Source organism: Bacillus rossius, chromosome 6, assembly GCF_032445375.1.
Source record: "Bacillus rossius redtenbacheri isolate Brsri chromosome 6, Brsri_v3, whole genome shotgun sequence".
Lineage (NCBI taxonomy): Eukaryota > Metazoa > Arthropoda > Insecta > Phasmatodea > Bacillidae > Bacillus > Bacillus rossius.
Window position 1 is genome coordinate 46,223,551 of NC_086334.1, and position 18,334 is coordinate 46,241,884.

The 18,334-nt window shown below is 37.5% G+C and overlaps 1 protein-coding gene across 1 annotated transcript in view; it reads right to left on the reverse strand.

Annotated features, from left to right (window-relative positions):
- Positions 1-871: 871 nt before the first annotated feature.
- LOC134533139 (uncharacterized) overlaps positions 872-18,334 on the reverse strand; it is a 92,436-nt gene continuing 74,973 nt past the window's right edge. The window contains exons 4-5 of the mRNA XM_063370445.1: positions 3,438-3,714; positions 872-2,023 (exon numbers count right to left, since the gene is read on the reverse strand). Of these exons, the coding sequence (XP_063226515.1) occupies positions 2,008-2,023; positions 3,438-3,714 (293 nt within the window). The 3' untranslated portion in view covers positions 872-2,007. The remainder of the gene's footprint in view (positions 2,024-3,437; positions 3,715-18,334) is intronic.

Consider the following 18,334-nt stretch of genomic DNA (forward strand, 5'->3'; position numbering starts at 1 on the left):
TATATTTTATTTATTATATCTAAATATTTATTATCCTAACGTTTTAGCTACAATTAGCAAGAATTCATTCAATTGATTAAACCTATGTTGAAACAAATTTTCCATTAAGCAATACCTCTTTTATATCTGATATTTTACGGATCACGCCTTCGCCCGAACGCATCAGAGAAAGCTACATACGTAAAATCTAAAATAAAATTGCGAGACACAAAAATGACAAGAATACATAGCCTGAAGTGTGCAACGAGGTTTAATTCTGATGTTAAAAGTCATAATTAGTGGGTAAATAAGCTGATAGATTTGTGCATGCTTTTAGTTTAGGTATATTCAGTGTGAACCATGTGTGAACACCACACCTGTTTGGATAGGTTCTTCAGAGCCATCCCGCTCGTAAGAGATAAGTTTTGGCAAAAGGCAGTTCACATATTATTATATTTGTTAGCTCCCGAGTCCGCTGATGCAACCAAATTTGCATTGCTCAGGCTACTACATGGCCAGGGTTGGGTGGTAGGATCAAGTCTACCCCATGTAATAAAACCAAGTTTTCTAGAAATTATTATTTTTATTCTGCCATTTTAGGAGGATACAATTATTAATTTACACATAAATAGATACAACTATAGTCACACTTTTATATGTATACAGATATATACAACACACAACACCTTACATAAAAAAAAAATGTAGGTCTAGAGATTTATACAATGACTCATATAAAAAAAAATAATATGCAGAAATTTTGCATTAAAATTTAAACATAAATTTTTAATACTCATGGTTAACTTTATCTTTACAGTTTTTGTTTTTGGAAATGCATGAAAAGAGATGATCTATTTATTTTTTAATAATGTAAAAATGTTTTAGTTGTTATATGTTGGCTTAGATCAAAATTAAAACAAAAATTAACTTCAATAATATATATAGGGCTAGTATTGAGATTTGCTGAAAGATTAATGTTACAATCACATAAAACATTTAAAAATCAAATTATTGATTATTGCGAAACTGTTTAGTATCTAAGGTATATAATCATTCACATCATCTTCATACATATATAAGGTCACAGAGTACCAAAAATGACAGTTTACTACAATTAGAATGTTTCATGAGGAATATACATGATATATACAAACACATTACTGAATTGGTCCCGACGTGAAATATTAGTTTCCACTGACAAACATTTCGAAGAAGTAAGGTCAATGGATAGCTAATAGCTCTCTTTAAGAGGCATTATGTTATCCATCTCAAAGCCTCAGCAATGTAGAGAAAACTTTCTGTTTACTAACGTAAACTTACAAAAGGAAATAATTAATTCCATTAAAAATATAATATTCTCTAGTCTCTTATGTGGGCATACATCCATATTTAGCATAGGTACCTCTCTGTAATGGGGTAAGGGAAACTGCCCGAATTTCTCGAAACGAGAACTGAGTAGCTGGAAACTTCACAGCCATGGTATAGTTCTACACACGAAAATTTTATAAACGAAATACATAATAAATATCACTTTTCTTACAAACAATACTTATTTCCTTTTATAGATGTTGGTTTTCTGACTTACATAACCTTAAATAATTTCTTTTATAATGAAAATATTATGTAGTTAAACTATTATAGCGCCAACTGGTTTTTATTATTGCTTGTTGCAATTAAATAATAATAATAATAATAATAATAATAATAATAATAATATCATCAGTTCAGTGCCATTTATGTAAGGAAATATTTTGTACACGAAGGAGGGGAAGGGGGAATTATATTGGCTGAATATACAGCCTATCCTTGGAAGGAAACGAAAACATTTGAGCATAGTCATAAGTGACACTGTCCTTCCCGGTGGTCTCTTAAACACTGCCATCTGCCGGGCGAGCTGCCCCGGAGAGCGGTGGCCTGCGCCACGGGGCGGAGACCTCAGACGGCCCAGGCGACCCGGGAGCTGGCCGGCGCGGGCTGCAGTCCCACGATGCTGACGGTGGGCGCGGGCAGGTCGGCGACGAGCGCGGGTCAGTCGGGGTCGTACCTGCCAGTGACACAGTGCCGGATAGAACGTGCAGGCAGGACAAGGCCTAGCCTGCGGCGACTAGCTCGTAAGGGGACCTCGCCTGATAGGGAGAAGTCACTTGGAAGGGGGCATTGCGTGAGCCATTTTGGGGCTGCCGACTGGCATTAGGATGTACTGTAAGAACAGTACACTAAACAGTACCATGCAATTTTGGAGCTGGCGACTGGCATTAGGATGTACTGTAAGAACAGTACATTAAACAGTACCATGCAATTTTTGAGCTGGTGACTGGTATTAGGATGATGTACTGTAAGAACAGTACACTAAACAGTACCATGGAATTTTGTAGCTGACTGGCATGAGGATGTACTGTAAGAACAGTACACTAAACGGTACTATGAAATTTAAATACATAGCTCAGGCAAATATGCATATAACATACAACAAATACTTTGGTAAAAGAGCTTAGGCTGTAATTACAATTTAAAATCAGACTGTAGGCCAAAAAAATCATATGACAGTACAACATTGGCGATTAATAAAAAACAACCTACAATGCAAATTATACAGGGCTATAAAATAACATTTAAAACAAATAACTCATATGAGCTCAAAACAACAAAACCTGCTATTTCACAATGAATATAGACCAGGGTAACAAATCATCCCAAAGAAATAGTAATGAAAGAAGTCAAACAAATAACGACCCAAACCAAGGAAAGTAGTGAAAATTCCTTAAAAAAAAAATAGAAAGAAAGAAACAGTAACTAACACAATTTAAAAACAGTGAAAATAAACACTAAAGACTGAATAATGAAAGACAACACCAGTCTTCATGATATTTCGGGGCCTGGAGTATCCGGCATCTTATTTAGACAAGACAGTGGATGCACGAGACAATCTTAAGTCTATTCAAAAAAGTTGCAAATTACTTTTTTTTTTAATCTGACGTATGGGATGGGTCCGGGTTAGGTGGAATTTTCGGGCCATCTGATTGGCTGCTGACGACGTGATTGACGGACGGATGATAGGTACGGATCATTTTGAACAAATACCTACACTATAAATTTAAGCGTGTTTGATAAGAGTACACACGCCAAAGTATGACACAATTTTAAACACAGGATTAATATTAGCCTATTTAATGATTTCCGCATCACCATCTGCGTATTAAAAAATAAATACGAGAGTATTTTTTTACACACAAAATGCCGATATACGTATGTCACTATATTATATATTTTTGAACATAGAGAACATGATTATTTCTAAATCATTTTTAATCACGGTAAATATTTATTTAGTATTTGATGTTTACATTTGTAAAAAAAAAAGCATGGCGTCACGAGTCATGTACACCTACGTCATTTCCTGCGCATTTCGTTCCCGCTATCCACTCCTTGATAAACGATATCCATAGATGGTGTGATACCTGCAGTCGACAAGCAGCGCGGCGGCGGCGGTGGCGGCCACGGCGAGAGTGAGCGCGAGCTCCACAGAGGCCAGCACCAGGAGGTCGTGGGCGGCCGGGAGCGCGAGGGTTCGCACCGCCTGCACCAGGAGCGCCACGTGCACCAGACTGGCCGCCGCCCAGAGCGCTAGTGGCGGGCCGGCCGCCCGCAGCGGCATCCCGGGGCAGCGCGCCGCCGCCAGCACTGCCCCTGGTGGCTGGTAGCCGCCGAAGCCCCTGCTCGTGTGGATGCTGGCCGCTGCGAGACAACCATGGGGTCTCCCCCTCTAATAGTAGTTCTGGGAGCACCCGCTAGATAGTAGCTTTCATATTATATTACTAACACAGCTATACTGCTATCAGGTAAACAAAACCGTTAAAATAAATCCACTTAATTTTGCTAGCCAAATATTTTGTGATGTAACATACCAGAAATTTTGCATATCTGACTAATTTGTATAGAACATGCTTTTGTTTAACACAAAACAGCATTCATTAAGTGTTTTTCGCACAATTTAAATTGCTTTTACTAAGCGATTTGTCTTAAAGTAGATAAATTAACATTATAAACCAAACTGTTTGTAACTGAAAAATCAATCTGTGAGTTGTACAAAGTATTATTCGTCTTTATTTACTGTTCTTGTTGCTAATGTCTCATCGTTGATAGCCCACTGTGTAAGTCTGTGCTGAAATAATTATTATTTATTACCACTTCTTTCTACGTTCCCTGGGTTTCACTTGTTTTCTGTATGTTTGCACATTTATCTTTCTTGTCTGATATCAGTGGCATAGCGTGGGTGGGGCGGAGGGGGCGGCCCGCCCCGGGCGGAAGCCCGCGGGGGCGGGTCGCCGGTGAAGCTGGTTGAGATCTGATCTATGATTAATTCATTACATGTGTCAGACACACTATAATGTTCCATTTTTATCTAAAATTTTGCGCACCAACTATTTTTTAATATTTATTTAAAAGAAAAACTGCGAAATCACTGACAGAGCTCTTTATAACGTTTGTTTGTTTACATAGGAACGGCAACATCGCATCACGCCGCGCCGCCCGGCGCGCGCGAGCCGAGTTGAGCCGCACTCATTATGTTAATTACTCATACAAAATCTTTTGTTTCACGCGTCGGTCCGTGTCGATGCCTCTCTTTCGCACTCATTGAATTTAGTACTACGCATTGTACTGTAAAGTTTGACCTTAACCCAGGGCAAACCAAACAACTTCCGCAAACCGGGACACAGAAGAACTCCTATATTGCCCCGTACCGCGAGCGCAGGTAAACCAAAAAAAAAAATATTAAAACCCAAACTAATAGCAGGCTTAAAAAATACTAATAAGGTTGCGAACAGTGAGAGGAGGCAGCAAGTTAAAAAGACGCAAAATTTATATGACATTTAATAAATATATATCATAAAATCGTTTCATCACAAATCGGCGCATCCATCATAAAATACATACCCTATTACTACTTATAAAAATAGCTATATAATAATACTAAAAAAAATACTTTAACAATTCCCCCAAAAAATTATAATTTGATCATATACTTCGGAGCTCCGAAAATTAAATATAATTACCAAAAAGGCATTAAAAATATATAAGAACATATTAATACAAATACAAATATAGATATGCACCGGGCGTATCACCGCTGTAAATACCAATTAACATAGGCGAAATCTAGCAAAAAATTGACACACCTTAACATGCAAATAAATATACCAAAAATTTAGCAAATTACAAATTATGAGTTTACAAGCCCTTCTCAGTTAAGTCATTTTCTAACGGTCGACGCCTTTTTTCTTCTAGGTCTGGCAGGGATTGGGTGAAACACGCTGAACGTAAAATCCCAGTTTCAGTTTTATTAGTCCGTTAATTCAAATCCCAAAAATCCACAAATTATAGTTTCGCACCAGGGGTCAACGGGGCAGTGGCACGGCTGGCACTTACTTGTTTTTTGACGTCGTGATGTCCGGTCACCAAATACACTCGTTTGCTCACGAGTGTTTTTAATGGCAAACCCTTACCATTATACGTTACCGTAGCTGCAGGTAATTGTACGGATATGACGAATCCTTCGCCATACCGTCTTGGAGTTTATTTCGGCGCACATAATTCATCCTTGGAAAATCCTCGCGATATTCACACACGCCTCACCAACCACTCGCGTTCATCGTACCAAAGCGTTCTAAATTACATAAATGAACCCCGTTCATATTCAAAAAGGAACACTCGTATACAGTTACTTCGATGTGGAACCATCACCATGGCCAACCCGCGTTTTACTTCACGTGCGCGCCCGCCTGGGCCTACCAGGCGACTCCGCTCGCCCGTCTCACCTGACGTCACACAATCAGCTGTTCTGCTCGCGCGCCGTCTAGCGCAGCGATTACTAACATATTCGGTAGTGTCCTCGAACTTTCCAGACCAATTTAATAACTTAAAATCTTAAACTTAAAAATAATAAGACTAAACAAGAATTACAAATTTCTTTTTTAAAACAACATATAACAAACTTAAATCCAAAATAACTCGTATTACCAGGGCATCCGAAAGATTAATAAAATATGTTAACCATTTCTGCCAACATAAACATTATCAAAGGTAGCAGCTGTAGCACACATGCTACAGTACTGATCTTTGTTTGTTTTAATGCATCGTGAAGTACCGTTACGCAATCACGCTTTACTCGTATGTTTGTTTCGCGAGAGTTTCGGATACGGAACGAAAGTCATTTTGATTGTGTTTCGATATTTTAAATACTGTTGAATCTTCTAAAACTAAACATTTATAACTTTACCCAATCTTTGAACTAGTTTTTGAAAATGAAAAGAGTCAAAGAAAGCGGTGCGGAATTCCGCAAAAAAAAAAAAAAAAAAAAAGCTAAGAAAGAAGCAGATGCGAAGAAGTCTCAAGGTGCATTACTGAAATATTTTAGTTCCAGTTCTGGTTCGAAAGCCACGTTAACGTCTTCGGTGGCATCCTGCAGCAGCGGAAGTGATTCCAGTGTAAGTAGGTATATGATTCCTCCATCTACAATCATGCATGGCCTAGAATTACTCCAGTTATTTATTATTATTATTTATTTATTTATTGTTTACAAAAGTTACAATATTTCTTACATTAGTCTCGCAAAACATATTCACCTAGGTTTGTCTGCAAGTACGGAGTCACACTCGTTCATTAAATCTTATTTTATAATACACTTAAAATTGCTCTAATAGCTGTTTGAACATTGATTATTGTTTAAAAAGTATGGAGTATATTAACATAAATTACATTGAGTTAAGGTACATCTTTTTAAGTTTACAACTGAATTTTGTCCTGCTACTTGAATTTAAAACTTCAATAGGGGATGTTTTGTAAATCTAGTAGTAGTCTAGGAATATATATTTTTTTTGTTTTGTTTTTGGATAACTTGATTATTTATGGTTCCTGTCATACAAAGAAAACATAATTTTTCATTTAGCTCAAAAATGGCGCCAACGATTTTTCTCAAATTTCTCGTCATTTTATCTTTTAATAACATCTATAAGATGGCTTACTCAGTCAGTTTTTACCGGGAAACTCTAAAAAAGGTAGCTGCCATACAAAATCAATTTTGTTTGTAAATTTTCCTATAAGCCCGGCAAACCGCACCGTCACCAAAACCACTTTTGTTTTGTGATAGATAAAATACTTATTTGAAATTCGAACGTGTCCTCCGGCCAATATTCATGGGAATACATAACTTATTTTACAGGTACAAGAAGAATACGTACCTGCCGTCGCAGTTGGAAGTAGTTCTGGTCCCACCACAGAGCAGGGTCGAGACGAAGTCGACTCATCAAAAGTACCTCAAGCATCTAGTCATAAGCCTGCAGAAAAAGTGAATGTTGCCAAAGAAGACATAATTGAAATCGTGCCTTCTGCTCCTGCCGAAATCAAAGATGTGAATCTCGATGATGTAGGTTGCTGGCCTTCTCCTATGACCGACGAAGTAAGAACGCTTCTAGTACGTCGCGGATCTGACTCAGTACAGCACATCGGTTCCAAATTTGCCGATGTTGTTCGCTCAGGGACTTCAGCGAAAGGCGGTACCCGAAAACTAACCAAAGAGTGGTTCTACAAACCATTATCTAACGGCGAAAAGGTTCTCCGAACATGGATGGTGTACTCGCCTTTGAAGCAATCCTTGTATTGTTTTTCTTGCAAGCTGTTTGGCATGTTGGGAAAACAAGGTTGTTATCTAAAAATTACAACAAAGTCCAACTGAAATTATTCCAGGAGAATATTGAAGATACTTTAAACACTGCCCACTGAAGAAGGAAACAACAAATGGTGGAAGCTAAATCCAAGAATAGGAGACCATGAAAATAGCCTGGGCCATGAACAGAGCTTCTTGAAATGGAAGGAGTTGGAAGTTCGCCTGAACTGTAAAGCAACCATCGATCAGAAACAACAAGAAGTTTTCGAAAGTGAGGAGAAGTGGAGGGATGTACTGTACAGGTTGCTGAAATTATCCAGTTCTTAGCCAAACAGAATCTGGCCTTCAGAGGACATCGAGAAGACATTCGAGGAGATGATAGTGGCAATTGCGGGAACTTTCTGGAGTTAGTGCACCTCCTAGCTAAATACGACCCTCTTCTAATGGAACACCTGACAAAGATAAAGCTGGGAGCAAGAGTCTCAGTTTCGTATCTATCTCCAGAAACCCAGAATGAATTTATAAACTTACTGGGACAGCAAGTTCGATCCACCATCATCCGTCGTATTCAAGAAGCTAAATATTATTGCGTAATCTTGGACAGTACACCAGACATCTCTCACAATGACCAAATGAGCCAAGTTCTGCGATATGTACATATCGAAGGAGAAAAAGTCGCCGTGGTAGAATCTTTCATTGACTTCTTCGAACCAAAAGGAAAAAAATGCAGAAGATCTCAGCAACGATATAATCGCGAAGATAACATCAGACGGACTGGACATACAGAATCTGAGAGGACAGGGTTATGACAATGCTGCCACAATGTCAGGGATCCACAATGGAGTTCAAGCCCGGATTAAAGCACTGAATCCGAAAGCTATATTCGTTGCATGCACAAACCACTCACTAAACTTGGCTGGGGTACACGCTGCTTCTGAATCAGTGGATTCCGTGACGTTTTTTGGAACTCTGGAGAAGCTGTTTGCCTTCTTTTCCGCATCAACTGTTCGATGGAACGCTTTGGTTGCCGTCACAGGTCAAGCAGTAAAACGAGTCACTGAAACGCGCTGGAGCGCTAGACATGTAGCTGTCAAGATGCTTAAAAATAAGTTTGAGGTAGTTCTTGAGGTACTGGAACAATTAACAGATTCATCTCAAACTTCCGAAACAAGATCGGGAGCCAGTCTTCTCCTGACAGCCATGCAGTCATTTAACTTCCTAACTTTTCTTGGCTTTTGGGCTGCAGTGCTACCTGAAGTAGATGAAGCACAGATTTACCTGCAGCAACGAGGACTAAGTGTGGATAAGTGTGCTCAGAAACTCTGCGCTTTGAAAACCTTCTTAGTGGAAAGTAGAGACCGTTTCGTGCAAGAAGCAATTGACTTTGCTAAGACTCTCTGCGAAAAACTCGGAATCGAACTCAAAACGACAAGAATTCGCAGGAAAAAACGCATGCATGGCGATGAATCTTCTGAAGATGCAGCTTTGTCTCACGAACAGGAAATCCGTCGAGAGATTATCGCATCATTCGACAAGATCATTCAAGAAATGACGACTCGATTCCAGCAAATTCAAGAAATATCGGACATGTTCGTATTTTTGATGCCAGCGAAACTTTTGGACAGTAAGTTCTAGTGTGATCTTTCCCATGTATTAGAAGACATCGACAAGGACGAGTTTCAGATGGAGCGGAAGCGTCTTCAGCAGTTTGTTGTTGTTGCCTGTTCTGAATCAGAGGAAGATATAAGTGGTAAAGGACCACTGGAGCTCCTCCAGTTCATTCAAAAACTGAATCTCGGAATTTCGGTTCCAAATATAGTCATCTTGATTCGTATATATTTGACTTTGGCGATTAGTGTTGCAAGTTGTGAGAGAAGTTTTTCGAAGTTGAAGCTAATAAAAAATTACCTCAGATCTACTATGAGCTCCGCTAGACTATCAAACTTGGCTATATTGTCTATTGAACAAGAATTGGCTGCTAATATTGATTTTGACAAAGTTATTTCTGACTTCGCTGCTCATAAGGCCCGTAGAATCCGCTTGTAAAACTGCTCATCCTATTTTAACTTCAATAAAAGGTACCTCATTGCATGTGAAATTTAATTTTAATTAAGCACCTATAGAATGGGGGCGGCAAAATGGGTCTCCCGCCCCAGGCGCCGAGATGGCACGCTACGCCACTGTCTGATATTGAGGTTTCTTATAACATACATTATAGTCAGCAATGGTGAATATCCTAAATTATATATATAATCGATCTCCCCAATTGCAAGAACCATTAAAAAAGGAAAAATTAATGTATTTAGTTGGTACTTGAAAATCATACGTTTGCCAAAAAAAATGTATTCAAAATAATATATATATATATATATATATATATATAATTATATATTATTTCGTAATAATCTCAAAATATCAAGTGTAGTATGTATGGAGAACTTAATTTCATAAATAAATTATTATATCTCTCATTACCTGAAATTCCGGCGATGTCAGTATTAAATATATCTTTAATTTGACATCTCCAACACTATCGTTGATTTTTATTTTTTATTTATTTTTTTTCATATCCTTTGACCCCATTTCTGGGGTATGATACATGTCAAGTACATATAGGAAATATATATATATATATATATATATATATATATAAATTTTCACAAAAAAAAAACAAAATATACAATTTCACAAAAAACAAAAGCACAAAATATATAATTTCACAAAAAAAACAAAAATATACAATTTCACATAAAAAAAATATATATACAATTACATTTTACTTATAAGTTAACATAAATTACAAGTGGGATTGAATTTACCCTATAAAATCTTTGCTATTATTTTTTATTTTTATAAAGTCTTCTACATCTTTGAAAGAATAAAAAAACTGTTTTTCAGCTATTTTTTTTAACTCTATTGCAAACAATTTTTTATTATTAATATTTTTAACATGCCGAGGTAGACTATTATATAAGCAGATTCCCACATAATTACAGTTTTTGGCATATTGGCTGGTGGAGTGAGATGCTATTCTGAGGTTGAGTGTAGTTCTTGTTTGATACGGGTGTATGTCACTATTTGTTTTGTGTAGATGTATGTTATCTTTCATTAAAATCATTAGCTGGATAAAATAAAGATTTAGTACTTAATTTAAGATTTTGAAAATGCCTATTTGCAAACAGTTGTTTGAATAGCTTTCCAGTATTAGCTGCGCATATTAAGCACGGTAAAAAAAAGCCATAAGTGAAATAACAAGGTAACTTTTCTGTGGCTTTAAAACCAAATAAATAAAATGTTATACAATAACTTCATGCTTGTAAGCACACATATATTTTAATTAAACACACTCTTTTAATATTCAACATTTATTTCAAAATAACTTTACCATCGACAGTGCAAGCTCTTTACATATATCTATATTTGTTTTACTAGTCTATAGTTCTATATAATTATTGTACAACGGGACTGTAAGTTTGTTTGCAGTAAATCAACTAAAAAATTTCTAGACTAGATATACAAATTATATTTCACTGTTATGAACTCACACAATTCATGTTGAACAAAGAACATAACAAACAATACATAAATTTGTTCGTTACCGAGGTTAGATGTGCACGTGTTATTGACACACGAAACTACTGTAAACTCGTGGAATAACATCATGTCAGTGTTAAGAAGACTGCAAGTATCCGCTCTAACACTCTGGTTCTGGGGTAGAGCGCCTGCCTTGTGACTTGTAGGACCCGGGTTCGCGCCCTGGCTTCTCAAGGCGGATTGCCCAGACAAAATGGTGGCATTTTCTCTGGTAGGAATACAATCCCTTGTAACAAGTCAGGCTACCAAAGAAACGGTGGGTGGAACAGAAAAAAACCTTTCAGGTGGCTTCCAAATGGGGAGCCCGTTTCTTTTCTTGGGCTCCCCATGCGGTGGCCATTCCGGGGGTTTCTCCGGGGGAACGAAGTTTTTCAAAAATATATATATATTTTTTTTAGTTTTGTAGCGTTTTTAGTTTTTAGTAACTGTAGCATTATCATTCCAACATGTTGTAAATAAAGCTCAAACAAACATTTAAAACATATTTTTTTTTGCTTTTGTGCATAAAATATTTGAATTAAGCGTGTATTAGTCAGTGAGTTTTTATATACTGATGTTGTGTGTTCAACCCATTATCGGTATACATTTTCTTGAAGTATTAATGACAGTTAAATTTTAGTCACAAACTATTGACCAATACCTATGTTATGTAGTATTTTAGATGTTTTTAACGAAAAAAAAATATTTATAGGCGCATGTATTTTATTCATAAAAATATTATTTCTGAAAAACCACGTAGTTTTCAATCAGGGAATATCGTCTTTAACACACACAATATTATGTGTATGTATATATATATGTTTTAATTATCTTACAAATAGACGATTTGCAGTCAAATTTGCACATTTAATTTCATGGTATTAGATGTTCCGCTAAGTAGTAGTTTATCTCAACTACTCTTTAATATTAAAGAAATGATATTCAACTGTAATCGGAATTGATCAAGGAAAGATACTGAAGAAAAAAAAGGAAATATGGTTGTGAAACTATTCAGCAAGATATTTCAGTTGTCCAGATCTGGTTTTCAAGTTAACAAACGTCTCTGAATTACGATAGCATTTATTGTATAACATTTAGTAAAAACAACTAATTAAATTAATTAGAATTATCACATAGTAATAAATGACATTAAACGTGGTGTCCATTTTTAATACCTTCGAGTTATAGTGGATGCCAAGTTTTTATTTTTCACCGACATGTAGTTGCAATTGATCTTAGGTCTTATCAAATTTATAACTTTCTCTGCATCAATATCTGATTGTATACTTTGTTCTTCAAATTGATTAGCTATGAAGTAGAATATTGTGTCGTAATTTGGAATTAAATAACTAATTTTGATTGTAATATAATTGAAAGTATGCAAAAAAAAATTTAAATTAATATTTTAAAATTTCAGGATTTAAAATTCCTTTTAAATATGCTACATTCCTATATAAATTTAATCTGCATGTTCTATTTACTAGACGTTTAATCAGTGACACACATTTTATTATATACGTTTAATTACCATTTTTGATGCTTCAGACATAATATCTCGGATTGGATTAAGAATTTCAACTTGCAATTATAGAATTAGTGACACTTTTAAAACCATTAGTAAATATAAAATTTGTAAAAAATTAAATTTTTTTTTAATAATCTAGAAACATTCATTGTTAAAAAACTTAAGCAAAAAGTTATTTAAAACTTTTATAATCTACATATTTATTTTGTATACTCCATTTTAGTTTCCGTTTAAGATTTTTTTGAAAACCAAAGTAATATGAACTTTATCAATCTTTATTTATCTGTGTGCTGTGTTGTTTCGTGTTTTGTCGTAAAGTTATTGAAATATATCAGTGTATGTCTTGTGTTAATGTTTTTTTTTGTTTATATGGTACCTATTTTTTTATGTATGTGTCATAATTCGTTTATAGGTGTTGTAAGGCACGAAAAACTGAATTTCGATTTGATCTGACCGTTTTAAAGAAGCAGAATAATATGCTACGCATAGTAACATTTTTTATTTTCTAATAGAAAAAATACATACTTAAATTTCAGCTGAGTTTACAAAGTTAACATGGAGAGTGTGTAGTTCAAGTGTCCATACAGCCTGTGCAAAGCCCACTCACAACTCACATTCCATGTACGAGCCTATGTCTCCCCTAGAGCGCCTGTGCTGCTTCCCTGTGCCAACAGACTACACTACACATTTCAGCATCTTAAAAACACATTTTGTAGACTCAGTGTGCAAAAATGTAAATTCTATGAAGCTAGTTACATTACGATTTTACGAGTAAGGCCGTTTTCCTCATTCCGTAGAATGTATAAGAAATTTTGGCAGAATTCTCCTTCGTGCATGGAAAACTACCATATGTATTTTTTTTTAAATCGTCGTAATAAGAATATAGTGCTACTCTCTATAAACCATTTTTGGAAACATTTCTTCCTTCTTGTCCGCGATCTGGACGTTATTTGTAATTGCAACTATCACCGTCAGAAGCGCTATCTGTAAGCTTTAAAGTTAACCTGAGAAACAGCTCGAGGGTTGACAGAGCTACCTACCGAGTATTCTATACACTACTTCCATAGAGTGTATACGAAAATATGGCAAAATTACGTCTCGTCCTTTGAACGTATGGCAGATTTTCGTTATGGTACTTTTCCTTCTTTTTCGAAGAGGCCAGGCGGAATACAACCATTATGGTAGTATTCCAGTATGGTAGTCTTCCGCGCCCCCAAATACATGTTTATACCACAGGAATTAAAAAAAAAAAAAAAACTGCTGCACATGATACAGAAAGGACCCAGTGGCAGATACAGGAATTTTTTTTCCGGGGTAAATGTGAAAAAATAAAAATTAATTAATAGAACAAATTAAATTTTTTAACTTTTGTGGTAGTCAAAAAACCTTGCATTACTATTGACACTGGTGAAGTGGCTTCTCACACAGTTTAAATTGCAGGTGTTGTAACAACTCTGTCTTCACTGATATTTTGTAAGTTTGTTCCCAATTTTGGAAAAGGGGGGGGGGGGATGTAAGTATCCTATATCCCTTTATTCCAACCACGCCCCCTTGCATCCGCCAATGATGGGAACTGTATACCTATTCCAACATTAAACTTTACATATAAGATCATATGATACGGGACATAATTATTTTCCTTGTTTGCTATTAACTAGGAAATATTTCTATTGATTCCCATTGACTTATTTTGCAGCTAAATATGTGGTTCATTTTTTGTTTCAATATTGCTCAGATCTTTGATGCTACTTAACATACCTATATGCACATATTGTCATTCTGCTATAAGATAAGTTGGTGTCTTGATGAAACTTACCCTGCATTTCATGTTATTCACGCAGGAGAGAGTTCGAATTCAGTATTTCATGAAACATTTAAGAATAGTTTGTATAATGCGACGATAGTGTTTTTTTATTTTGATGATAAGGAAAGGCCTAAATATAAATATTGATTTTAAGTTACAGCTTTACACATGTATTTTGCCATCATAATGATGGGAACACAGCACGGCTAAACGAAACTGTTCCAAAGGAATCAAATATATGGCTTCGCCTCAGCAGTATATATGCTACGGGTAATGCTAGAAGAAGAATATAATCTAGGTTTACCAGGGCTAACTTAGCATTAGCCAAGGGTATTGGGTAAAGTCCGAATAATCACTAAAATAAATTTGAATTCAGCGATTAACCATGAGCACCTAGGTCTACCCAACGCTAGCCGGATAAATTTAGGCGTTGCATAATTTTGAGCACTTTAGGTATGGTTACTTTAGGTTAGGTTGCGTTGGATTAGGTTAGATTAGTTATTTAAGGTATTAATGAACCAAAATTACCAAATATTTTAGTTTTTATAATATTAACAAGTCAGCGTTGGGTATACCTAGGGTGCAAAGCTGAACGGACTTTACCCAACACCCGACAACCTTGGATATGCTAAGTTAACCCCGGTAAATATAAGCTTTTATTCTTATTCTAGCATTACCCGTAACATATATACCTCTAGGTCGTTGGTGGATACAGCTGAAGTGGTCGGTGCGCGTCACTTGAATTTCGCGCCGCGCGGCGGACTTCGGCGCTCCTTCCCTTCCTACTTTCCCCCTCCTCTCTGCGTCCAGTGCTGTGTCTGACTTCCCCTCGTGAGGTGTCCGCGCATGCGCGTGGCGCCCTCTTGCTTAATTAAAACTAGGTGTAATGCCTTGAAGGCTCTTCTTGTTCGTTAGCAGTCAGTCGGTGCTGGTCGTGAATTAAGCATGTAGTCTGATACTCGCTTTAGAGAGAGTGTGTGACAGCGGGGAGAATGCACGTAAGTGTTGTAAGGTGGTGACCCTTACAGTAATGTAAACGGTACTTGGTAATAGCTGTATTATAAATTCTTATTTCGGCCGTCACCGTCTAAATTCTATTTGGCATTAATTGTTTTCCTTGATCGTTTTTGTATTAATACCATGCATAGTTTGTTTGACGTTTCTCCCCGTCTGGTCTACAGTCTTCGTTAGGACATGTTTTTACGTAATGTATTTAATGTATTAATTTGTGAGTTTTCTTTTTATATCTTGCTTTATCATGCTTTACAGTAAGCTTATACCGCCTAGTGTAGGTCAGGCCGCGGTCGCCTGCATGTTCATTTGACGTTTTTTGTATTCTCTAATGAGGCATGTCTGTGTTCACGACATTGTGTAAGCGTTAATACTTAATTGTAATATTTCTATCCATCAAGTATCTATCAAGTTTCTATTATGTATTAAGTATTTAATCCTAAAGAAAACATGGATATGTGTTCACGTATTTTGCCGTGGCATTTGTACCGCTAATTTTTCTTGCTATCAGTATTATTAAAAACCCAGTATTACTCTTGTATGTGAAAGAATGTTTTACGTGAGGCTTTTGCCCAGGATTAAACGACATGTATGTAAATTCATTCTTGCTATTTAAACCTTTGCATCTATCCTTGGCTGAAATTATTTGATTACCTTTTTGAACACAATTTACTCAGCATAATTTATTCAGTATTTTTAAGGATTGTGTTACACGCAGTTGAAGGTTCACGTGAATGTACTTCACCTGTTTACACTTTCCCATGAAGCTCATGGAAGCCTTCAACTGCGCAACTCTGCTGTGTTATGCTGACTATTAAAGTGTTTGTTTTTCTCTTTTGTCTTGCATGCACCATGGGGTCACCGGTCACGGGATGGGTGTATCGTCTGCGCCGTGACGAGCTGGTTCAAATCCTCTCCGAGGAGGGCGTTTCCTTCGAGGAGGGCGCTACTGTTGCTGTTTTGAGGAGCCTACTCGTCCAGCATGTTCGTAACTCCTGGGAATCGGCTGATGAGGTACCGTCTCGGCAGTTCCCACCCCCTTCTGGCCGCGCCTTGAACTCAAAATTTAATACAAAAATATTTTTTTCTAACCTTAAGCTTCTTCCTCGGCTTGATAGCTGCGAGCCACGAGCTGTTTTGGATTTTTTAAGTGCGGCATCACGTCTTGAAGGGCTGAAATTAGTTAGTGAGGCAGAATTGTTAAAGGCCCTGCTGAGTCTCTGTGGAGCCGCATTTTTGCAATTACTTACTGACGCAATTACTCAGAATCTTTCTTTTGCTCAGTTCAAGAGCTCAGTTTTGCAATTTGCCTGTCCTCCACGTGTGCTTGAGAGCTGTAAACGAGACTTAGTATTTAGGTTTCAATTGCCTAACGAGCCCACTCTTCAGTTCATTAATTCCGTGGCCAATTATGCGGCCGTTCTTAATTTAAATCTCACGGAAACGGAGTTAGTACAAACTATATTAGGGAATGTGTCTTCGCTTGTGCTTCAACATAGCGCCATGCTTAGTCCTCCCACAACTTTGAATGCTTTACGCAAGTGGAGCTCTGAAGTGGAGAATCGCTTGCTCGCTGTTAGAAAATATAAGGAGGAATTCCCCATTTCTTCTACATCGCCTAAAAACTTAGAATTTCAGCCTGCTGTGAATGTTTATTCTCAGTCTGCTCGTGCTACGCGCGCGCCGCAGCTCGTTGATTGTGCGGTTAGTGTAACCGAGCCCCTTGTCGGCTCCGGCCGCGCTACCGACAGGCGCCCCCCTCCCACTAATGCGCCCGGCCTTAAGGCCAGCCGGTCTAGGTGTGCCAACTGCGGAAAGTTCGGTCACGCGGTGTCTGAGTGCACGCAGCCCGCTGTGAGCCGTGATTTACGCAAATGCTTTAGGTGCAACCGCGCAGGGCACTATAGGGATCAGTGTCCGGGAAACGGGCCCCGACAGGGCGTATGAGCGGTCGCCGCGATCGTCGCCAGAGAAAAGCCGCCTTTCATAAATTTCACAATTTTGTTCATGTTAATTTGTTTAGTGATATTGTTCCGGCTTTAGTGGATTCCGGAGCCACTCGTTCTTTGTTGAGTGCTGATTTTTTTGATTCCTTATGTAATAAATTTCCTGCATTGCAGAGCCGTGTGACTACGTGCCCTGACGTCATTATTTGTGTAGCTAACGGAGAAGTAGTACGCGCTAACATGACAGTTGAGCTTCACATTAAAATTGCCGGATTTTCCTGGAACTGGCATTTTTACATTATTCCTGGTTTGTGTCATTCACTTATCCTTGGTCTGGATTTTCTGGGGAAAACTCGTTGTTTGATTGACGTGGCTAATCAGCATCTTGTTTTTGGCTTTCACCCTTCATTAAAAATTAAATTAATTCCGCAGAATGCCGCCCCTGAAGTCATGTCTTGTCCTGACATGAGTGACGTGACCTTCAGAGACTCTCTGATTTCGGACGTTTTCAGTCGTTATCCTGACGTAATAAACAGTCGTATAGGTAGGTGTGATGTATTGCCCAATAAGTTTTATTTAAAGGATCGCACGCCTGTTAAGGCCAAAGGCCACAGAGTATCACCCCCTAAACTACAAAAAATGAAGATTATTGTCGATCGCCTCATGGAAGCTGGGGTCATCGCCCCATCTATTTCTGATTTTAGCTCGCCTACTTTTCTAGTTCCTAAAAAGGAGGCTGGAGAATTTCGCTTGGTTCATAACTTCAAATCTTTAAATGATAAGGTCATTCAGGACTCTTACGAATTACCGACGGTAGAGAGCGCTCTACAACA